The sequence below is a fragment of the Castor canadensis genome, chromosome 2, assembly GCF_047511655.1.
Source record: "Castor canadensis chromosome 2, mCasCan1.hap1v2, whole genome shotgun sequence".
Lineage (NCBI taxonomy): Eukaryota > Metazoa > Chordata > Mammalia > Rodentia > Castoridae > Castor > Castor canadensis.
The window spans coordinates 140,647,837-140,672,312 of record NC_133387.1 but is presented as its reverse complement, the minus strand read 5'-3'; the positions used below and the strand labels follow the sequence as shown (position 1 = coordinate 140,672,312).

General features: G+C 45.5%; 1 protein-coding gene across 4 annotated transcripts in view; it reads left to right on the top strand.

Annotated features, from left to right (window-relative positions):
• The first annotated feature begins 347 nt into the window (after positions 1-347).
• Tnfaip8l3 (TNF alpha induced protein 8 like 3) overlaps positions 348-24,476 on the top strand; it is a 40,334-nt gene continuing 16,205 nt past the window's right edge. Inside the window, exons 1-3 of one of the 4 annotated variants that reach the window (XR_012445464.1) lie at positions 348-606; positions 5,789-5,847; positions 6,363-6,496. Coding sequence is in view for 3 of the 4 variants with exons in the window: in XM_074065942.1 (XP_073922043.1) it covers positions 6,901-6,952 (52 nt within the window). In the remaining variant the exon portion in view is untranslated. Of the gene's footprint in view, positions 607-5,788; positions 5,848-6,362; positions 6,497-6,680; positions 6,953-24,476 lie in introns of those variants that run through there. The other 3 variants (XM_074065941.1, XM_074065942.1, XM_074065940.1) reach the window with 3 other exon arrangements.

Sequence of the window (24,476 nt, the reverse complement as noted above, 5' to 3'; positions counted from 1 at the left end):
GAAGAGTATGGGTCTAGAGATAGCAGCTTTGACTTCTAGTCCCAGCTCCACCATTTCCAGGACTTAGGCACTTCATTTCTCTTCCATGCCTCAAGTTCCAAGGAAATCCTAAAGATCCGAGACTCTAGCCTCCTACAATATCTGTGGCCATCTTGTCATAATCATTAAAAAATATATATCTTTCTTCTTCCTGTGTCTCTCTACTGATAAGGTAGAACTAGAAGATAAATTTATATTTTTCAAAGGAGGTGAGGCAATGCAAAGGAACTTGCTGAACAGGTCATGGAAGAGCTGAGGAGCCAAACAGAGGACAGTGAAGCAATCTGAACATCAGCAACAGCAGGAAGTCACTGGCACTCCAGGTGGGAGGAACAAAAGGGAAGAAATGCTGTTACTGAAGCCCAGGGGCTGGAGTCCCCTAATGGAAGCCAGAACCATGGTGGAGACAGCTACAGTCAAAGATCCTGAGATTCAGGGATAGAAGATTGGAGAGAAAATCAGTGTTCTGCCTGTGCCTCCTCTCAGCTGTGATCCAGCCAAAACCAGCTGGGCCAAGAGCCAGGCAAATGCAGCCTCACGGTCAAACCCTCTTCCATACAAAACCAGGTAAGAGCAAGGAATGGATCTGATGGCAGCCAGGTCAAGACTGGCCCAGGATCCAAATTCTACCTTCTTACAACAACATCTGTCCATTAGTCTTGCATCAGCCTAGGATGTAAGTCTTTACATATTTGAGGTCATTCATCCATTTACTTTTCCCCTTCCCCAGCCTGACTTTCAAACTTCCTCATTCAGAATGGTTTCCAAACTTCTTTCATCATCCTGGTTCTCCCTACTCTGAGAATTCCCTGATGTGCCTCCTTAAAACGTGGTACCAGGTGTTTGTAAGACCCCAGGGGTCCATAATACCAGTTCTAATACAGGAGGACTCATCCTGCTCTTTTTGTAGCAATACACTGTTGACTCAGGAGATCTTATAGCCAACTAAGACCCACATATCTTTTCCTACACATTTTAGTCAACACATTTGAAAAGCAGAACCATCAAATTCTTCTACCAAATCACTGTTGTTGTTTTGTGAAAGAAAAAAAGGTAGAATAGATCAGAGCCTAAGGCAGAGCTCTGTGCCATTCCACTGGAGCCCTCCTTCCATGTTAACTCAGAGCCATGGATCAAGGCTCATTAGGTAGGATTGTTCTGCCAATTCCAGATCCACTTAGCAGCAAGGGAATTGTGTGAGATTTCATCAAATTCTTTTCTTAAATCATAATGTCTAATATCTTTGGCGGTATGTTCCCTTCACTCTGCCCCTGAAGCACAGAGGGTGTTCAACAAATACTTGCTATCTTGAAGTTTAACAAAACTATCTTGAATTATATGCCTAATGACCTGTGTAAAGAAAGTTATTTTCGCAGGCTATTATAATAAGCCCATGCTGGGTGCTGGGGATGACTGTTTTCTTCTTTAAATGTTTATAAACCTAGATGTTCCAGACTTCTGCTAGAGTGACAAAAATGTCACCAATTGTTTTTTTTTTTTTCTGGAACCCACTCCTTTCTTCTAGTCTTTGGGCACCCTCTTATCTTCCTGAAAGCTACAGATACTCTAGTTGGTTCTTAAGACTTAGGAAACTTGACTCTGTCTTCTTTCCCATGGAATAGTATTGGCCCTTCCTATACACACCTACCTGTGGAAGAATCCAGGAGCATGTAAGGGGATGGACACAGCTAACACAATCACTCAGGGTGGTCACACAGTTGCTGCATGGATCCTTGGAACAACAGCCCCAAGACAGCTGTACAGTCACATCCTAAAGCTCCCTGAGTGGATGCTACAAGTGGGACCTAACACCATATGAGATCAGAGAGTCCTGATGGGGCTCAACCTATATCCTAATGCTGCCATTCAAACAGTGTCTTAAAAAACCTCCACATAATTGGACATAGTGCTGCACACCTGCAATTTCAACAATTGGGATGCTGAGGCAGGAGGATTTCAAGTTCAAGGCCAGCTTGGGCTACATAACAAGTTCAAGGCCAGCCTGGGTCACATAGGGAGACCCTATCTCAAAAAAAAAAAACCAAAGAGGAAGCTGGACCAGAGTTCAACATAGGTTGAGCCCATAGGATTTTCTTTTTCCATGTTTCTCAATTTCCCTCTCCCTCTGAATCAGTGCTTTAAAGTCACTGTAACTATATTAGCTACGCAGGAAGCTGTCCTGTACACAGCTCATGCGGGCAGAAGCTAAGAACCCAGAGAACAACCCTAATGCCTAAGTTGCCAGCCTGATCCATGCTCTGCCTCCTATAAGGTATGTACACTTGGATGAGGCTGTATGGAGGGTACAAACACGAAGAAAGTGTGGCAGGAAACTGTTCCTCTCCTAAGCCAACAGGAATCCCCTCTCGACTCAACAGGTGCATAATAAATACAAAAATGGAAACAACCAACCCTCTGCCTAGAAAGGCTCATCCCCATGGAAATTCTTAATAACCTGAATATCTTAGAATGTATACAGCAATTATTTTTTTTACCTGCGATTTTTTTTTTGTCTTCTCTCTCCCAATGTGAATCAAGGAGACTACTGAGGGTTCGTGGACATTGACTAGCGATGTGGGCAAAGATTTAGATATGAGGATATTTACTGACATTATTGTATAAAGTAACTTGGAAAAAACCTAAATGCCCAGCAATGAAGGGTTGTTTAAATACATTATAATATACCCATTCAAGAGATTATAGTGCAACTATTACTAAAAAACCATGTTGTCCAAGAGTTGATGGGATGACATTCACAACATATGGATAAAGGAAGAAAGCAACTTACAAAACCAGAATGGCATATATACAAAGAGGGAAACTTTTCTTTTCTTTTTGGCAGGGCTAGGATTTGAACTCAGAGCCTCATGCTTGCTAGGAGGCATTCTACCTCTTGAGCCACATCCCTAGTTCTTTTTTACTTTAGTCATTGTTTTTAGATAAAGTCTCGTGCTTTTTTGCTCTGGGCCTACCTTGGACCAAAATCTTCCTCCCTACAACCTCCAGCATACTCAGATCACAGATGTGCACCACCACACCCAGCCAGAAATTTTTCAAAAGATACATGAACAATGACTACAACTGCTGGTCTTATGAAGGATATTTTTTATTTTCTTCTTTATTGCTTATACATATTTTCCAACTTTTCTACAGTAATATGCATTGTTTTTATAAGGAGTGGGAAATTACAAAAAGATTGTTTTTTTCTAGCAATAGGAAAAGGGCCTCTTCTGTCTTCCAGCACTTGTCCTGCTGGATGAATACAAAGCAAGCTGGAAGCCTGTTCTTATCCTCATCTACAGTCCTTTGGAGGCCACCAGGGCTCTGGGCAGAAGCTTCCTTATGACAAGTATCTACCTTAAGTTATTAAAAATGGGTCTGTCTTAGCCAAACTCTCATCCCTAGGGCTCAGGGGCCACTTCAGCCCAGAGGAAAGGGCAGTTGCTGATTGACAGAGCAACAGCCGAGTGTGTGCAGAATCTCCTCCCCTCATGCTGCCTCTGAAGGTTTGCAGACAGCTCTCTTTCCATCCCACAAGAGGAGACAGGCAGATGAGTCACAGCACTGGCTCAGATTAAAGGAGTATTTCTGTGTTCACAGAAATGGATCTATTTTATTATCTGTTTCTTGACACCTTACAAATAGATATGCTTTTCCCAGCAGACAGGCAATTTCCTTAAAAAGCCAACGATTTTGTTTGCTGAAATTAAGAAATGACCAATAAGAGTTAGAAACTCATGTGTCTGAAAAGCTGCCAGGCTGAACAGATGTAGTGGAAACACTGAGCAAGGTGGTTTATAACCCTCAGTCTCTCAATTCAAGTCTGCAAAGTGATGCCATTTTTCTAAAAATATACAGAGGAACTACAAAAACTCATTCCCCTTTTCACTTTCCTAAGATTATTAAAAAAAAAAAACCCAAGTGGGTTTGTAAGCAGAGATTTGTCCCTTGGATTTCACTGTTTTCCATGGGAGTGATGATCATGGGATACTATTTTAAGGACTTCCTTTTCTAACGCAGATTTTTCCATCCTGGAAGGACAGATAAGGTATGTTCTACTCATCTTCTCGTTAAACCCACACACGTGCCAGCAGTCATTTCCCTCTGTCTCCATGCCTCATGACAACAGATTGCATATCGTAGGAAATTGGAATGGAGACATTATTTAGTTTGGATCTCACTTGTCCATTGTTTAATTCCACATTCAATCTTTCCTTCAATGTCTGCCACCTTTTGCAGAAATATTCTATGAAGCAGCTAGCTGAATAGGTATTGTTTATCATCTCATAGACTTTCCAGGGCACTCTGACCAGTTCTTCCTTCTTCCCACTTCACAAGTACTTATCTCCGGGCCGAAAATGTACTGCTCTTCAGTAAAGACCAAATGACTGATGGCCACTCAAAGTGTTGTAAATTTGCATTGCCAGGACCTGCTTCCTGTTGATCACATTCAGGACATGTGTTTATTTATTTATTTATTTTGCTGTTATACACAGATGTGTCTATACAACTCTAACCTTGCAACTCAGACTGTCCACTAAACACATAAAAATAAACAAAAACAAAAACACTTCCAAAGCACAAGGAAAAAATATCTAAGCCAACAGAGAAAATTTCACATTCCTGTTGTTGAATATAGACTTGGCCTTTAGAGGAAGCTGAAATCCTTTCAATCCAATGCACTTTGTTCTGTGAAGCTATCACCATTTTTTCCTCAAGGCTTCGAAGTTCTCACAGTTAACTTTAAAAAATGATCCTAGTTATTTGTTTTCTGAGAATTAACTTGTACCCAAATTTCACCATTTTTTTCTTTTCATTAAAAAAAGGCGATTTTATTTTGTCTTTTTCTGAATGGGCTTCATTAGATCAAAGAATTAAAGTTCTTTCCATTAATCAAACATTAACTCTGTGCCAGGCATTGGGTAATAGCTTCCACACGCATTATTTCATTTATTCCTTGACAATCACCCTGTGAAGGAGATGCCAACACGGGAAGAAACTGAGAGAAGTTGTCCAAGGGCACACATCTAGTGTGGGCGTTTTTCTGACCATTTCCTCCAACTCCATCCAACTTTTACCACTGAAGCCCACGAGTTTCCCCATCCAGAGAACTTTTTCTGAGTACACAAAGTAGCATTCTGTGCAGTCTGTGAAGCCTAAGTCTTCTCCAGAGGCAGCCGCCAGCTGGACCAGAAGCCAAACACTTGAGACACTAGACCACAGCAGTAAGGAGAGGAGTTCACCTCATAGCCCTGATTTCAAGTTCTAGCTCATTCATTCATTGGACTTGAGATCTGTTCTCTCTGAGACCCAGGTTACACATCTGTACTGGGGTTAAGGATAGATTGAGTTCTACAAAATTGCCAAATTTTTTTTTTTACCTGCAAACAGCATTTTTTTTTTTTTGAGGGCGGGGATAGTCCTGGAGGTTTGAGCTCAGGATTTCACGCTAGGACACTACTACTTGAGCCACACATCCAGTCCCAATTTTGCTCTGGTTATTTTGGGGATGGTGTCTCATGAACTATTTGCCCTGGAGGGCCTCCAACCACAATTCTCCTGATCTCAGTCTCCCAAGTAGCTAGGATTTACAGGCATGAGCCACTGGCACCTGGCCGAAAAGCATTTTCAAATGGTTCAACCCAATTCATTACTAGGTCATTGTGTAGATTAAACAAGAGACACTGGGCAAATGGCACCTGTTAGTAGACTTTCTCTTCCTGATTTTTTTTTTTTTTTTTTTGCACAGGTCAATAGCTTGCAATCTCTGTGAGCAGTTTATATGCAGAGAAGCCCACTTGAGGTTAGGTGAGTGTTGGATCCTATAACTCAGGGAGACAATAAAAGTGCACGGCTAATCAAGAATTAACAACAAAGGCCTTACTGCTCCAGGCATTTACCTCCTAGTTTGCTCTCTTAATTAGTAAATAAATTAATAATGTGCTATTGGTTTTTTGGTTCTAGAAAGCGTTGAGGGGAAGATGTTGAGGAAGTTTAGCATTAAATCTGCATTAAATCCCACCAACAAAGAAGAAGGTTAGAAATGCCTCTGCAGTTGGGAGTGAGAAATAGCAGGGCAGTTTGATGGGGAGGGCAGGGCTGGGCCTTACACAGCGGTGGGAACACGCTCCCGCACGCTTCGGCCCCACTGCGCCACCCACTCGGGAAAGGGAATGGTGAGCTCGGCGGGAGTTGGCGTTACCTGCCTCGCTGGTTTACTCCTGGATGGGTTGTCACACCTATGCTTGTTGCCTCACGTGCAGTATCTTATTTACGCCCTATGAAAAGGAAACAGTCACTTCTCCCCGTTTTCCACGTCCAAGGTCTCGGAGCAGTGGAGTCAGACTCACACCCGCGCACCCCACAACTCTGAGCCCTCGGAACTTCTTTCCCTACGAGGGTGGAGGCGCTTTCTCACCCACAAATCCTGCAAACTTGGCCACACCCGAGGAAAGGGGCTCGGCCTCGCGGGGCAGCACACCCTCGCCGCGCCCCCCAAGTCCAAGGATCGCGCGTGGGGCTGTGGGGAGGGAGAAGAGGCGCCACCCCCAGGGTCCTCCGCCCTAAGCCTGGAGCCGCGGGGCGCCGGCCGCTCCAGCCCCTCCCTCCGCCCCGCTCCCTCCCGAGCGCCCCACCCTCCGCCCCGCGCTCGCCTGGCGCGCAAGCACCGGCCGGCGGGCGAGGGGAGCTGGGCGCGGGCGGCGCTCGTCTCTGCGGAGTCGTCCCCTGGTCGCAACCGCCGGACTCCAGCCTCCCCGCCGCCCGCACCGAGCGCACCGCGGCAGCCCGAGCCAGGACGCCAGCCCCAGCGCCCCGCAGACGGGCGGGCGGCCCTGGACGCCCGGCCAGCAGCCCCGCAGCATGGATTCGGATTCCGGGGAGCAGAGCGAGGGCGAGCCCGTGACCGCCGCAGGTACCGGGGGGCCGCTTGGAGGGCTGGGGAGGAGGGGAAGCCGGGGCAGGAAATCGCTAGTATTTCTCCGAGCCGCCGGGCAGGAGGCCGATCCCCGGCAACCCGATCCCTTCCAGGCCTGGACCCGGGATCGCCTCGCTCTTGTGAGTTTGCTTCGGGGCTTCCCCTCCACCCCACTGCACTTGGGCGCGCGGCAGGGAGAGGAGGCGCGTTTGCGAGTGGCTCTCCGCGCTGCGGGTCGCCCGCAGCTGGCTCGGGTCGCCGGGCTGGGTGGGGGCGGGGAAGGGTTCGGGAAATCCGCGCGTCCGGTAGTTTGCTGCAGAGAGGATTGCAACACATTTGCCTTTGCAAGTAACTTTCCGAGCGCCGGCCGAGTCCTCGATCCCGGGGCGCTGGGGCCACTCTTGCAGAGCAGGTAACCGTGCCTGAGGGCGCGACCGTGGCCTCCGGGTAGAAGGGACCCCGCGAGTAGACGTCTGGGCAGGAATCAAGCCTCAGCTCGTGGCTGCGGTTCCCGAGGCTGCCAGGCGAGCCGGTGCAGAAGTGCTCGCCCAACCCTGCGGCGCAGCGGGCGGAGGAGGTCCCCGCCCAGGGGTCCCGGAACCCAGACGCGGGGGCGCGCAAGTCGGGCTTCGCCTTGGAGAGGCGCCGCCGGCTTTTTCACAGTCGATGGTTATCGAAGCGATAGGTGGATGCTTACTTGGAGAGAAGTGTCTGTCCTCCCCCGCCTCTGCCTGATACTGAGCAACAGGAGGAAGCCACCCACAGCCGTGGGTCGACTTACCGCCCGGTTCTGCCCACCTCCACCAGCCCGCTCGACCACCCGCCCCCGGTCCGCGCACCTGGGACCCTCTACCGCCCACGAGCGCCCGCGGACTCCCAGCACCCAGCGCGGACCTGAAGGTTAACCTGGCCAGCAGACCTGGGACTGCTGGCTGGGACCCTCTTGGTCCAGACGGAGCCCCAGTCTGGTCCCCAACCTTCCCAAGGTCAGATCTGAGTGCTGAGGGTGGAGACCAAGTGACAGGAGGTCCCATTAGTCCAGTGGATGTAGGATAGGCAAGTTCAGGAACCAGGAGGGACAGCACCCTACGACGTGTTATTCCCTTGTATCGGTACAGCTCCTAGCCAGGCAGTTATTATCTCCATTCTTCAGAGGTTGGGAGGTTAAAGCGCTTGACCAGACTCACGGCCAGGGAGGAGCCAGGGCTCATGACTCCCTGCTGCACGCTGCACCTGCACCGTTCCCTTCAGACAGCGGCGATGGTTGTCACCTTTGGGTGGGTGGAAGGGACAAGGCTGGCAGAAAGGAAAGGTGCCTGTGTGTGTAAGGACCACCTGCTTTCAGTAGGTCTACATGGAGCTCTTCGCGTGCCTGTGTGCTCCTGTGACTTGCTTCACAGGTGGATTATGAATGTTCTCTTTCTTTAAAAGTTCCAGTAGGTGTTTGGGTGTATCTAAATATATTTCCAGAGCTCACAGGGGAAAGGAGACATTGACACTGACATTTTTTTCTTTTTTTTTTTTTACTCTCTCTAAATTCCAGTAACTAGCAATTCTTCATGCTACCCGGCCCCAGCCCACAATCTCTTTTGCTCATGGAGGTTAAGGGATTGGGGGAGAGGAAGAAGAGAATTAGGAAAACAGAGGAAGGAGAAAAGAAAAGGCAGGAGAAACTCCAGGGTCCTTGGCATTTGGGGAAAAGGGGAAGGAAAGAGTTCTATACCCTAATATCTTCTCCCTGATCTGCCCCAGCACAGAATATCCCTGCCTGGAGATACTCCTGTCCCTTTGTGTCTCAAGGCTAACAACAAACGTTCTCACTAAGGTCAGGTGCATTAGATGACTAGGGAGCCAGCTCTCATGAGCTGTCACCACTTGTTTACACCTTACCGTTTCCTACAGACATTTTTTTTTTCCTGGCTTGAATTTCACAATGTGAACATTTATTTTAATGTCATGAGCCATTCTGTTAAATGGCATTTAGTCTCACTCATTAGTTTCAGTCTTAAACGTCTTCATCTTTGTGACAAAGCTTCCAAACTTGATGCTAATGCTCCATCTTGGCTTTGGCTGCATCCTATCAAATGGAAGTTGCAGAGTCAGAGAGGGTTTAAATGGCAAGTATGTTGTCCATAGGGTTGATCTTTGTCCCCATAAGAAACTTGGCATTCATCTGTGGACCTGTATTTCTCAGTAAATGGGTACAGGTAACTAAGAAAGGGGTGTGTGTGTGTGTGTGTGTGTGTGTGTTATGTGTACCTACCTTGTAGGGAGTTGAGATGTAAGGGCTGCTGCCTCCTCTTCTGAACTTGTGAAAAAGCTATAAGATGTACCTTATAAGGTTAAGAAACTCAACTCTGGAGTCAAAAAGACCTTAGCTTCCATCTTCACCTGAAGGGCAAGTTTCTGAATCTCTCCAGTCTCAGTGTTCCCTCTTTTAAATGGCAGTGGTACCAAAAGAAGCTTATTAGGATTACATAAAATAGCATGAAAAACATTAGTCATTCAATAAATGGGAAGTATTATCACCAGATTTAATTATAACCAGATTACTTGTGAGAATACTGCTAAATAATGGATTTGTAAAATAAAAATCACTAAATGTGTAAAACAATTAGTGTTGTCATTATTATCACATTAATCTAATTTCCTAAAGAGATTTATTTTGAATTTCTGTGTGTGTGTGTGTGTGTGTGTGTGTGTGTGTGTGTCAGGGAGAGATTTTTAGTTTATATCTTTCATCTTCCAGCTCATGAAGATGGGGACATTTCAACTTCCTGTTTTGGGGTTTTGTTTTGGTGGTACTGGGGTTTTGAACTCAGGGCCTCATTTCTTGTGAGGCAAGTATTCTGCTTGACCCACAGCTTCAGCCCTTCAACCTCCTAATTTCACTACCCTCTCCTCCAGCTCTAGGGAAAGTTATAAAAAGCAGTGAGCTTCACTCAGTCCACCTGCTAACCTAGAGATGGAAGGATTCCTTCCTTCGTGCTGCTTCAAATGGAAAAAGTATATGGATTCCCCCTCTTTCTGCTCCTCCCACCCCGTTGACTGGCTCCCTTCCAGATGGCAGGAGGCATGGGAGAGTCTCACCTTCCTCCCTTCCACTTCTGTCCATAACGGTCATGTTCCTGGTCACCTATTGGCATGGAGTGGGGGCATCTCTATGGGCCACTCACTCTTTACTGTCACCCTTTCAGGAGACTCCTCTAAAGGCCTCCCCACTGGTACAGATCTGTCATCAAGCAACACCCTGTGGAGTGGAGGGTTGGGAGAGCCTGGGGATGAGATTTGTCTCAATCTGCATGGTTTTGTTTTTCAGGAAGCTCAGGATGATGCTTATATGTCATTCTGCTGCCTATAGTTCTCTTCTGCCTTTCTGTCATCTTATGGTTCTTTCTATGATTAGGAAAGAGGCAGGTTTATGGAACACTGGATTCGCTCCAGAGACCCAACTTGGCAATCATCCCTTTGGCCATCCATCTCTCGGAAATCCTAGAGCTTGGTGTATTAACTCGAGAGTGATTGAGAGTCTTTCCTAAGAAGCAACAGAGGAGTAAACAGCGATGTCAGTTTTTTGCCCTTTCTGGCTTGGAAGACCAAGACAGTCTACCCAGCTCATGGCAGAAAAGCAACTTCTACCCACAACTACATGGTCAGAGCAGTCAAGCTATTGAGTCATCCTTGTGCATGAGTAGGTGCTGCAATAAAGCATTTCCCTGTGATGAAGGCTGTGTGTGGTAGGGGAACCTCTAGAGAAAAAAGGAATCAGGAAAATGGCAGCCCCCTAACTCTGCCCTTCCTCTCTCTCTAGGTCCTCAGCTGGGTCCTATGAACAAAGTGACAGGAGTGGGTAGATTCAGTAGATGGCCAAGAGGAGGAGGACACTTCAGAAATCAGACATAGAGTCACAGAAATGGGGAGGCAACTGGAGAAGACGGCATATACTGGGGGGTCCTGGGAAATAAAATAAGGCCAATGTAGGGGGTAAGGTCTTAAAAACTTGGTCCTTGGTTCTTAAGGAACTGCCATGATTATTGAGCAGAGACATGACCAACCAGACAGCCAGCAGAGATGGAGAAATGCAGGGATTGCCTAGGCTTGGAGCTTCTGCCTCCACGCTGTGACCATAATATCAGAGAGGGTGGTAAGACTAAGGCAAGGCAAAAGAGGAAGGATGTAATGGCATTTCAGAGAAATGAACAACAGAAGTTGATGACAGATTGTTCCAAAGAAACAAGAGGGGAAGATGCCCTGGAGGAGAAAAGTGTCAAGGGACAGACTTTCCCACCGAATTAATACTCCTTGTGACTATGTCCCTTACCATCTTCCCCTAGGCACTTGGCAGTGAAATTTTGGTTAAAGGGTCAACTTCCTGGTGAATTTATTTTGAGAGATTATGAGGTTTAGGGCTTTGTTGATTCCCATTGTTCAGTTCCTCATGGAGGCTGTTGAGTAATCTTAGCAACAGCTTGATGATGGATGGACTGGCCAAGTGAGGGCAGGGATGGCCTGGGGATGATGTGCCATTTGGCTGTTAGTTGTATTTGCACTGGTTTCTTCCACCACTTTCTCCAGTAAGCTGTAGCTGCTTAGATCTTGTCCTGGGCTTCATGTTCCTGAGATTGGATGGATGTAGTAAATGAATGAGCATCTTGAGCCTCCTGAGACGTTTGCACAAAAAGGCCAGAGCAGCAGCCAGAGACCTGGCCTGTGAAGCAGAATGGCCAGCGTCTTCCTTCAGTGTTGTATTTCCAGTGTTTTGAGCTTTCTTGCACTGTCATAGCCTCTGTGGGGACTTAAGGAGATTATGAAGAGAGATAAGCACATGGTCTGTTCTGTCCTCCAGTGCTTGAAATTGGATGGGAAGTCTGGACATAGATACTGACGGCCATAGCGTAAGCCAGTGCATGAAGACTCCTGATCTCCCCTGCCTAGGATTACACCCTTGGCTGGATGTCTGTGTGTTCTCTCTTGACACCACCACTTAGTAGCCTATCTTTTATGGTTATTTCTATACTGGAGTGTTACTAGCTCCCTAAGGGCGAGGACTAGGTCTTTTTCATCTGTCTCACCTACTCTGCACCATCTTTGTGCTCTGAATACAGGGACAGTTGACTAAATAGATGGAGGCACACGTACATGGATAGGTAGTGTCGTAGCTTGGTTCCCCAGGAAGCAGACTCCACGGTGGAAGTTAGCACACATAGAGTTTGTTTGGATCTTCTCTTTGGGTCAGCACCTGAAGAAGGGAAGGGATGGAGCTGGACTGGGTAGAGGGAGAAGCTGAGCTGCACTGCAGACTTGACCACAGCCTCCACCAAGCCCACAAGGAGCTTGGGAGCTGGAAGGGCCCTTCCAGACTGTTCTGAATTGGGGTGAGGTGCCACGCCTTCACACCCCAACAACCAGTCATTACACAAAAACCTTCTAATGTGGCCTTGGGTGAGACTGTTCCCTTCAGCTGAGGGCTTCTGCAGTTGGAACTCCCAGAAACTTGTAGAGGAAGTCTTTGGTTTCTGAAAGGGAGTCTAGATGGTACCTGGCAGCATCCATCACAAATGGCCTACATGTTTCCTAAGGAGTTCCATTAGGGACAGTGGCCCTGTCTGCCAGCAGAGTTCAAGGGATAGTTGTTGAGCTATAAACTTATCTAGATCTCTTTAGGGCAATTGGGACTGCCAGATTAAAGTAGCCATTCTAGACCTCATAGCTCTGCACCCCACTGTTCAATGCCCACAGTGCAGTAGACATTGGTAGGTCATCGGTTTTGTGTTCAGAAAGACTCTGGGTACTGTGGTAGTGAAGAGCAGTGGAATTGATGTGGCACTGTCAAAATATCTGTACCCATGTTAGGAAGAGAAAACACTCACCCCAGATTGAATGTGTAAAGTCAGGCAACACCGGGAATCCTAGCACAGGAGGTGCAGGATGGGGACAGTGTGGTTTATTCCATGGGAAGGCCTCTGGAGATGAACAAAGAATGTGTTTGAGTGTGTACACAGAAAGCTGTTGCCCACAGTATTTTTCTCTTTAAAAAAAATGTAGCACCTGCTTTTTCATTTGTCAACCAAACTAAATTATAGTCACACTTTCCGTTAGCACTTTTCTCTAACTGGCTCTGTCTCCTCTAGAGTTAACATTGGCTCCCACTCAAATCCACATGTAACTCTCCATAAAGACACTATATAAATAATTTTGTTTTTTGTCATTTGGATTCCAGCTCTTTATATAAAATGCCTGTGTGGGTGGGTGTTTGGGCTGTATTCTATAGAAGTATTGAAATAAGAGGATAGGGTTGGGTTGTAGCTCAGTAGTAATACACTTGCCTAGAATGCACAAAATCCTGGATTGGACCCCGAGCACCACGGAAGGAAGACTTAAAACATAGTTTTCTCTAACAACTCCCTACAAAACATCTAAGAAGAGTAAACTCCCTTGTCCTCATATATATTAAGCCATAAAAACATGTCCTTTTTTCCCTCCATCAGAAACATTCTTTTGAGACATCTATGTGCATGGCACAAATTCCGGGAGGCTGTTTTAGAACGATCTTCATGTTCATACTGAGTTTCCTAAACATCATTGCCTGGGAATAAATTTGAGCCCGTTCATGGAAAATCTACCAGTGTGCAGACTTAAAAATGGAAGGCTTGGCAGTACAGAAAGTGCTAGACACACCCTAATACAAACCAGGATATTGTAATTCAGTTCTCCAGGAAGAAAAGGAGACACTTGCTGGTATCCAATATTGCTTTAAACTGTGGAAAAACCACAGGGGCAGCCACTAGCTACTAGGTTCTGTTTCAGAAGTAAAATATGCTTTCTGTGAACCTTTCTAGCCCTGAAAGGGAGCAATTTAGCAGTTGTGCTGTGGAGACCCCCCTTCCCCTGGTTTGTATTTTTCTAAGCCAGGCATCCAGTCTCACGTGAGGCAGGAAGTTCTATAAAGCTTTTCTGCTGGTGAGCAGATATATCCTGCTGCTTCTGATCTGGGGGCTGTGGGTTCTGCTGTAAGGTCAGCAGATATGGAAAAGAGTAGGTAAGGCTGTATGTGACAAGTCTTTTCTATAAGAGTCCTGCTTCTGTTCCTTAGGGTAAGACTGAGAACATCAGGGAGGAAAGACCCAGGACAAGAGAAACTGGGATTGTGTTGTGTGTGATAAAATAAGATGAGTGTGTGCCTGTAAACCCAATTGCTCGGGAATCAAAGATCAGGAGGATCATGGTTCGACGAAGCCAGCCCAGGCAAAAAAGCGAGATCTTACTGAAAAATGACTAGAGCAAAAACGGGCTAGAAGCACAGTTCAGGTGGTAGAGCATTTGCCTGGCAAGCATGGGGCCCTGAGTTCAAAAAGTCCTAGGACCAGCACAAAAAATATATATATATATTCAAAGCTGAGACCACACCATTGTGAACAGAAGTTGAGGTTTGGAGCTGGCTGACCTGAGTCCAAGTTTCCAGCACCATCTCTCAGTTATTACTTTTCTGTAACGTTATTTTTAGACCACAGAAGGGCCAGCTTGCAGTAGGCTATGTGGGAACAGAGCAAGGAAGAGCATTAGATTGGGCCCTAAAAGTAGATACGCTTTTCCAGCAGAAAAAGTGTCTAAAAGCAGTTGTGAAAAGATGTGAGAGAGCTTTGTCTGGGGAGAGAAGGAGGTTTGTAAAAGAGTTCTGAAATGTTCACCTGGAAATGCTAAAGAAAAAAAAAAGGGGGGGGGGTCATAGTTATTACAGAGATTGAGATTTTAGATATTAAGGGACCCTTGCTTTTTTTTCCCCTTTGACACCTTCTACTGTGTTCTTGCCACGCCTGCCCCTCAATTCCTGTTCCTCTCTTATTTTCCCCAGCCCGGGCACATCTGTCCAGAGGGACCACCAGAGCCCATGCCCGTGCCTGGCCCAGCGGCCTCCTCCCCCTGGGCCAGGCACTCTCCCCTTTCTCAGTCAGAAAGGTTCTACATGGAGTGATCCGATTATTGCTTCTCTTTTTTTCAATACTTGAGGGGAATTTGGTAGGTTTTACAGATGCCCAATGACAGTTGCAAAGGCTAATTTGAGCTTTAATAGCTACTAGCTTCAGGAAGCAACTTGTTGGCCTCTCATTCTCCAATTACGTTTTATCTTCAGATTGATTTTTTTTTATTGTAAAGAAACTGGGAAGTAAGTTCATGTGGGTTAGGCCTTGCTACCTTTAGAAAGACTTAACTTCAGAATTCCCTGCTTCAGTCTTGTCAGATGAGGCAAGCAGAGATAAGTCTACACAGAGCCAACTTTTAGAGAGCCCAGAGCAATATGTGGTAGAAATAAATTAAATCTTATTTTTTGCTTACCTGCCTGTATACAATCTGATATCCTGTGCCCTTCCCCAGTTGCTGTTCCTAGTTAATACCTTTGTTCTCCTTGTCCCCCAAGGTGGAGTCCTTGGCCTTACTTTCCTGATAAAGCAATTTCTTTTGCAAAAGACTGGTCACTCAGCAAGAAGCTGAAGATTGCCAAAGCTAGGGTCTAGCCTAGTTCCTGACATAACTCCTGAACAGGGCCTCTCCTCCTCACTGTCTGGAAGGCCCCTAAGCACATCCACATCGGGGGATTGCCTTTTTCTCACTCTTCCCCTAGCCACCAAGTTACTCAAAGTGAACTCATAAGGATGACGAGCTATCCTTCACACAAGCTCTCATAGCAGGGCCAGAGGAGTGGCTCAAGTGGTAGAGTGCCTGCCTAGCAAGTGTGAGGCCCAGAGTTCAAATCCTAGTGCCGCCAAAAAAAAAAAAAAACGATCTCAGAGCAAAACCATGACATGGGTAAAGCAGGTATTACTAACCCCAGCTGACAATATAGAGACAGATTTAGAGATATTAAATTATCCCAATCACAAACCAAGTGGCATATTTTCACTTTTAAAACTGCCCCAAAAGGAGAAAATGGGAGAGATGAAACTCAGTATTCAATCTAAATAAATGACTTGTATATTCAAACATTTACAGAATTATTAAATACATAATGACATTTCCACACAGTGGAATGTTTCTCAGCTGTTAAGAAAAATTAATTTGAAGAACATTTAATGATATAGGGAAATGTACACATCATAACACTGCACAAAGAAGTGATCATATATCACATATGATCACAATTTTGTCTTATGTGTATAAACATATGTGCACACACACGCCTATATACACGCCCCCCTCCCTTTGTTTATAGAGTAGGGAAAAACTGCTCCTTCATAGTCATACACATAAATAAAATTTAATGCTCAAAAAAAAAAAACCACTCTATGTGATGAGTTTATTGTCACTTTAATTTCCTCAATAAGTGCATATAACTTTCACCAGGACATTTTCTTTTAAAAATAAGAGGCAAGGGCTGGAGATGTAGCTCAGTGGCAGAGTACCTGCTTAGCATGATGGAGGCCCTGGGTTCAATCCCTCAACACCATAAAATGAAAGCAGCAACCAAATGTGAAGCAGCACCCCATTCCATAGCTCATCCTTTTGACTTTCTGTCCCAGTCCCTCCTCCTTCTTCCTTGAATCTTGCTTTACCCTCCTCTCACCTCCCTCTCACCCTTCCTCCATGGTTCCTCCCACAGCCCCTCCCAGCCCCTGGTGGGGATAAGCCAGGCTCTTCCTGCTCACCATTGCCTTGGCTTTGACTTGCCCCTCCCTATGGTGCCTCCATGCCATCACCATCCTCACCTCTGAGCCTACCTGGCCACAAAGAAGATGTATAGACGGGCAAGTTAGGTAATGAGGTCACAGACTTGAGGCCACAGCCTGGCCTAGGGTACTGGAGACTTAGTAGGACCTGGTGGATGAACTTGTGGGCTTAGCTTTTTTGGCTTTCCTGAAGCATGGCCTTGTACTTTGTTGCTTGCTGACCAGCAGTATGGACACCTGGCAGCTCTGACCTTGACTCCCTCTATGACCCTTCTCCTATCCTTGACACCCATCCTAATATGAGTAACCTGCATTGTCACTTTTTTTGTTGTTTGCATTTTGACTTTGTATTACTTTTAAAATTAGAAAAAAAAATAACATTTTTATAACAGGAATATTAGCTTTTAAGTCTGCCATCAACACTGTTAGTCTATCATTCCAAAAAAGAATTCATCAATGAGGAGTTATGTGTTATTACATAGAGTATATATCTATTTCTAAAGGAATTAGGTAGAGATTGAATCAAGGGTTTCTTTCTTTCTTTCTCTTTCCTTCCTCTCTCCCTTCCTTGCTTCCTGACAGGCTCTTGCTATATATCCCAGGCCTGGCCCCAAACTCATGATCTTCCTGCCTCAGCCTCAAGAATACTGGGATTATAGGCACACCCCACCATGCCTGGCCTGCATGGGAAGATTTTGGAGCTGAAAATAAGAGGTCATATGATAGCCCCAGCACTCTTTCCTGCCTTTCTACCTCTACTTCACTCTACTCTAGGCTACCAAACAAAGGCAGCCCTGTCAGGAAGCTAGTTAGCCAAAAAAAAAAAGAAGTGTTCATAGTGGTTCAGCTCGTATTTATCAGCATTTCAAACCTTAGTCACCCTTAGTGATTGATATACCCTATCACCAGGATTTTGTGTATGTTTACTTTCTTGGTTTATGTTAGGAAAAATGACTTACTTTATCTCTTTTCAGATATAAAATTAAACTAGACTGCACTTTCACCTTCCAGTACCTAAGGGTACTAAAAAAAAAGTACCCTTAGTTTTCAAGTTGAAAGCCGTTCCCTTATTTATAAGAAACCATCTTACTATTCACAAGTATGTCAGTATGACCAGTATGACTTTTTAAAGGAGAGATCAGAGAATGTAAGAGGCAGAATGAGATAGGGGCAAATTCCTGGAGAAGCAGACTTTGTGCTAAGAATGACATACAGCACGTCCTGAGGCTAGCAAGGGTGGTAAGCTCACAGCTATCCCCAAACATCCCCACCCCAGGCTTTCTTCTCACCTCAGGTCAGAGATGGGCTGAGGCTCACGGATGGGTGAGAAGCTCTGTTTCCAACTGTCCTTTGTGCTTTGTTTTGTTTTAGTGTTAAGAAATAAACTCTAAAACTGGAGGTGGAAGGGTGGGGGAGGGGGGCAGGGTGGAGAAATGACCCAAACAATGTATGCACATGTGAATAAATGAACAAAAAAATTAAAAAAAAAAAGGAGGAATGGTTCAAATTGTAGAGTGCTTGTTTTGCAATGTGAAGCCCCAGTTCAAACCCTAGTCCCCCCCAAAAGAAAAAAGAAATGAACTCTATGACCTGGGGATATAGCTCAGTGTTAGAGGCTTGCCTAACATGTGTGAACCCCTGGGTTCGATCTCCAGCACAGGAAAAAAAAAATGTTAAAGACCAAAGAAAAATAACTACATAAAACTATCTCTGAGGCCAATCATGGTGTCCACCTGTAGGCCTGGGACCTGGAAGGCTGAAGCTGGATCACTTGAGCACAGCCTTGGCAACAAAGTGAGATACTGTGTCGAATGAATGAAGAATGAATGAATGAATAAATAAATAAATTTAAAAGGGGGCTGGGGGTGTAGCTCAGTAGTAGAGCACTTGCTCAGCATGCACAAGGCCCTGGATTTGATCCCTAACACTACAGAAAAAAAAAAAGTGTGTGTGTGTGTGCAAAATCGTTATAACCCAATGAGAGTGGCTGAGGCATGAGCACAGTATGAAGAAGGGTGAAGGTTGGTGGCACCTAGGAGACATCTCAGAGGCAGGCATCTTAAGGCCAGGCAAGGGTTAACAGAAGCTGGTCCTGTAGTCTGGAAAGTCAGAGATGTGGCAGAGGTAGGACAGACCTAGCATCATTTGGCCTGCAGCTGGTCTGCCAGTCATTGCCACCGAGTTTTCTTGGGCCTCTCCACCTGGTGGGTAGCTCCTCTTAACCTTATAGAACCTGAAACACTGAGAAAAGCTAGGTTCCCCAATAGTACCCTATCTCTTTTGCCCATATCCCAAAAGCAATTTCTCCCCCTAACATCTCTTCCAAGACCTCCCTATCTCCCTGGTCCCAGTGCTGTGCCTCATCCCTGCTGCCTCCTTTTTAAAAATTTGAGACAGGATCTCCCTGTGTAGCCCAGGCTGGCCTCTAACTCATGATCCTCCCGCCTCAACCTCCCAAATCCTGAAATTATAGGTATGTTCCACCATGCCCAGCCTGCAGCATCACAGGCCTAGAAGTTCGTCTCCATTTACTTGGCTATGGGCCCTTCACCCACCACTGGGCACCAGAAGGACTAGGGCAGCAGAAACTCCAAGTACTGTGGCCATCCACAGAGATTGGTCCTGAAGAAAGAAAAAAACCGGTCCTTAGCAATGCAGTGGTTTTGTAAAGCACAGCCCTGAGAGCTAGATTGCAGTGGTGCAGTGCCTTTGCTCTCTCAAGGTGAGTGATTCCTGACAGAATTCTGGACCCAGGCGAACCATCCATCAAGTGCTCAAGTGGAATAAAGTCATTGTGAGATAGGTTAGATCTCAAAAACAAAAGAATGTCTTCTTTTGAGAAAGTTCTGTTTAGTTCACATGCCCATTTCTTTATTGGTTCATTAGTTTTGGGAGAATTTAGTTTTTTAAGTTCCCTGTATATTCTGGTTATCAGTCCTTTGTCTGATGTATAATTGGCAAATATTTTCTCCCACTCTGTGGGTGTTCTCTTCAGTTTAGAGACCATTTCTTTTGATGAACAGAAGCTTTTTAGTTTTATGAGGTCCCATTTATCTATGCTATCTCTTAGTTGCTGTGCTGCTGGGGTTTCATTGAGAAAGTTCTTACCTATACCTACCTAGAAGGTAATACCCACGCACAGGAAATCAATGTGAGTCAATGCCCTGTATAGCTATCCTTATCTCAACCAGCAAAACCCCTTGTTCCTTCCTATTATTGCTTATACTCTCTCTACAACAAAATTGGAGATAAGGGCAAAATAGTTTCTGCTGGGTATTGAGGGGGGGAGCGGGAGGGGGTGGAGTGGGTGGTAAGGGAGGGGGTGGGGGCAGGGGGGAGAAATGAACCAAGGCTTGTATGCACATATGAATAATAAAAGAAAAATGAAAAAAAAAAAAAGACACCATTAAAGTTGAAAGATGAAATGAGAGAAAAAAAAAAAAAAAAAAAGAATGACTTTCCCTTTCTTAGGGAGCCTCTTTCTTTGGGATCCTCAGGCCAAATCTGCCTTACCGCTTGTTTTTTGTATTTACGTGTTAAATGGTTACACTTAAATGTTTACATAAGAACCTATATAATATTCTGCATTATATATTAATATACTCTGTATTATATAATATTGGCCCTTTATTCTCTGGCTTTTAAAGGAGTTTGCTGACACCAGTGCTAGCCAAAGTGCTTATTGTGAGTGCCCCACGGCTCATGTGGTGAAGGCTGGGTCCCCTGCTGGTGGCACTATTTTGGGAGGTTCTGGAAACTTTAGGAGGTGGGACCTAGCTGGAAGAAATGGGTCACTGGGGCAGATCTATGGGGGTAACTTATTCCTGGTCCCTTTTTGTCTGTCTCTTTGCTTCCTGTCCACCATGTGGTGAACAGCCTGTTCCCAAGTTCATGAGGCCAAACAGTCATGGACTAAACCCTCTGAAACTGTGAGCCAAAATAAATCCTCCCTTGGGTTGTGTCTGTCTGTCAGGCAATTTGTCACAGTGATGAGAGAAGTAACGAATATAGTGCTCCACTGAATCAGAGAGTAAATTAAGAAAAAGGCTCCATGAACCCCAGAACTAAGACACATACCCAGAGAGAAGCGGAAAAGGAGGAGAGAGAACCTGAGATATAGCTGTGCTGGGAAACATGCCCAGATTCAACCATGGGACAGAAACCTCCCAGAAAGTTCTCCAAGGGGGTGGGGGGTAGGAGGGAATGGAAGCCACTAAGTAGTTGACGTGCTTGAAACTATTGAGAAGAACCTTAGATTCTCTAGGAACTCTGGGGATGAATTAGGCTATAAACAGGTAGAAAACTCACCAAAAGATAAATAAGCAGTGTTAACCCCTGGGGAAGCAAGATGAATAAGAAAGGAAATGTAATCATTGACGTCAAAAGAACACTCCATGACTAGGCTGTGAATGGTATCTAAATCATAGAAATGTGATTGGGTGAATCTAACCAAATGCTGAAAGAGAACCAAAATGGAAGGTGGAAGGAGAAATGAATGGGAAAAAAGCAAAATTCTCACCTTCCTTAGTAGGAAGTTGAAAGTAAATAAAATGAAGTACTAACAGTATAAGCATGTAATTGAAATGCATAGAGGTCATTACTCATTGAAACAGGTAAAATAGCTTCAAATTTGAGTGCTGGGGATTGAACTCAGGGCCTTAAGCAAGCTAGGCAAGTGCTCTACCACTTGAACACTCCAGTCCTTTTGTTTTGGAGATAGGGTATTGATAACAATGTTTGGCTGGCTTCAAAATTATGATCTTCCTACTTCCACCTCCTGAGTAGCTGGGATCACTGGTACACGCCACCATGCCTGGCTTGCAAATGTTGCATATTGCTGTAAATCGTGTAGAACAATTTGACTTTAAAATAATGTTCCTATATTTCTTTGGAAATAAATTTTTTTAAAAAGAAAGGAAAGTGGCTGGGCAGCCAAGGGAGTAATGTGATAACCATGGTCCCTCTTATTAGTGAAGGGACTCAGTGCAGGGCTCTTAGCCACTGGCTGGAGGAAGCTTCAGTATCCAAGGATATGCTAGCTCCAGTTGTCACTGTTCCTGACATGAGTTCAAGTGCATATCAATACATGCCAGAAGTGAGAGACATTCACTCACATAATGGACATTCTCTTTATTTCAGTCCCTGACTGCTGCCCTCTGTTGGGATGAATGAATCATGATTCCTTTCCTGCCCTAGGGAGTTCAGAGACTGGTGGGAGATCAAGTCACTCATCCAGCTAAGGGATGATTAATGGATGATTGATTGCTTTGCAAGGTGATGAGAGTATGCTTGAGGGCTGGAGATTTCAGAGAAAAATGACCCAGAGGTCAGAAGTTCTTCAAGTAAAGCCGGTGAGGTTGACTAGTGATTGGGCTGAGGGAGTAAAGTGTCCAAGCACTGAGAACAGAATGTGCAGAGGCATAGATGGGACCCAAACAGGAGAGGTGAGACCAGAGTGTGGCACTGGGTCAAGAGCTTGGAGATGTATAGGGTGAGCAGAAGATAGACCATCAGCTTAGTGGCCTGGCCTGTGCTATGCTCTAGAGTCTGGCTTTGTCCTGAAGGCTATGGGAAGCTTCCATGGAGGTTCATACTAGAGGAATGACATCATCCAAGTCTGCACTCAAAAACACACCAGAAGCTGCAGTAGAGGTGAGTGAGGAGGCAGACAGGCAATCAGGTGGGAAGTAATGAGGTCTGTGCTGAGGTAGTATATGTGGGGCAGAGGAAGACAGATGCATTTGAAGATATTAGGGAGGCTGGTGCCCCACTAGATGTGGGAGATGTGGGAGATGAAAGAGAGAAACAGGGCAAAGATGGCTCCAGGTTCTGGATGTGAGACAAGTGGCAGAGTCACATCAAATATAAGGAGAGGGCTTCAGCATGGTGGAGAAAAGAGATGAGTGAAGTTTTGAACATGTGAAAGGTGAGGGGTCTGGGAATCCAGGTAGAGATGGGTGGCCTTAGGAAAGACCCCTGGACTGAAGGCATATATTGAGAAGGGATCAGCATAGGAGGGAGAGGTGGCATCTCCCACCCATGGAATGTTCAGTGAGAGAGAAGGTCTTAAGGAAACCCAGGAACACACCCAGACACCCAGACTTAAGACTTTGACAGTGGTAAAGGAGCCTGGAGAGAGGCTGTGAAGGTCCTGGAGAGTAGAGGTTAGGAAAGCAGAGACTGAGGAAGGGTGCCATGCAGCTGGAGACCAGGTCAGCCAAGGACTAAGAAGTGTGTCTCCGGGGGTGACCTTGGCATTTTCTATCCCAGGTTACAGGATAGTTAGCATATCTTCCCACTACACGCCTGCAGAGACCCCCACTCACACACTATGACAACCAAAAATTCCCTCCCATGTTTACAAAAATTCCTCGGGGACCATTTGGTTGGCCAACAAATATATGAGAAAATGCTGTCCGGGAAATACAAATCAAAACTACAATGAGGTTCTATCTCACCCCAGTTAGAATAATTGTTATCAAAAAACCAAAAATAACAGATGCTGAAAAGAATATGGAAAAGACGGCATTCTCATATACTTTTGGTGGGGATGTAAATTAGTCCAGCCATTATGGAAATCAAGATAGAGGTTTCGTGAAAAACTAAAAATAGATCTACCATATGATCCAGCTGTCTGACTCCTGGGAAGTCAACATATAAGAGAGATGCCTGCCTGTCCTTGTTTACTAGGTCAGTATTCACAATAGTAAGATATGGAATCAGTTATCAACAGATGGCTAGATAAAAGAAAATGTGGTATGTACACAGTAAAGTTTTAGTCGGCCATAAAGAAGAATGACATTCTGTCATTTACAGTCCATGGATGGAACTAGAAGTTAAGGTTAAGTGAAATATGCCAAACACAGAAAGATAAGTACCACATGTTCCCTCTCATAGGTGAAATAGTCTTTTAAAGTCAACCTGGCTGTAGAATGTTGATAACTAGAAGTGGGAAATGTGTGTGTGTGTGTGTGTGTGTGTGTGTGTGTGTGTGTGTAAAATAAGGTTAGATTTGATCAGACCATGTTGTATGCATATACTGAAATATCATGCTGAATTCCATTAAATGTGCAATTAATATTTGTTAGTCAAAAAATGAACTATACAATCAAATAGTATTCAGCAATCCAAAAAAATAAATAAAAGGAGGAAAAGAAAGAAACAAAAATCTGCTTGTGGCAGTTACCATGAAGTTTGGAGTGAAAGCCAGGAAGGACAAACCCACTGATCCACAGGCCTCTTCCTGGGCTGATCAGTCACTATTTTTCAAGGCTTAAATTTATTATCAAGTACCTACCGCATGTCAGGGATTCCATGATGAGCACTGTGGTCAAGAGAACTTGCTCCTGGACCTGCCAGAGAACAATTGAAAGCAGGTAGGAGTTCCCTGAGTAGCACATCCCTTGTTCAGAGGAGGCAGGGACAGGAGAAGAAGATGCCCCAGGTGAGCCTGGGGGCCAGGGTTGTGAGGCCTAGCAGGAAGAGTGGACCTTGAGGTTTCCACAGAGCTCCCACAGGCAGCTGTGTCAGCACAGGACAGCTTGCTGAGGCCAAGTCTTAGGGGTTGGCAGTCTGCAGCTTGGTCTGTGGGCGCTGAAGCTGACACAGGAGGCAGCCTCAGGGAGAGCCGGCTGACCGCCTGCCTTGTGGCCAGCACAGGCCAAGGTCTGCCGGAGGAATTAAGAGCCCCAGGAAAATGGGAGCAGGAGGCATTTGGGAGGGAAGCCACAGAAGAGAAAAACTGCTGGCTGTAAGGTCAACGCATAGGGTTTTTGAAGCAGGAGGCTTCCGGTTTCTGAAGATGGCAGGAGTCAGAGCAGAGAGAGTCTTAGATGGCAGGACCAGCCTGGAAAGAAGGA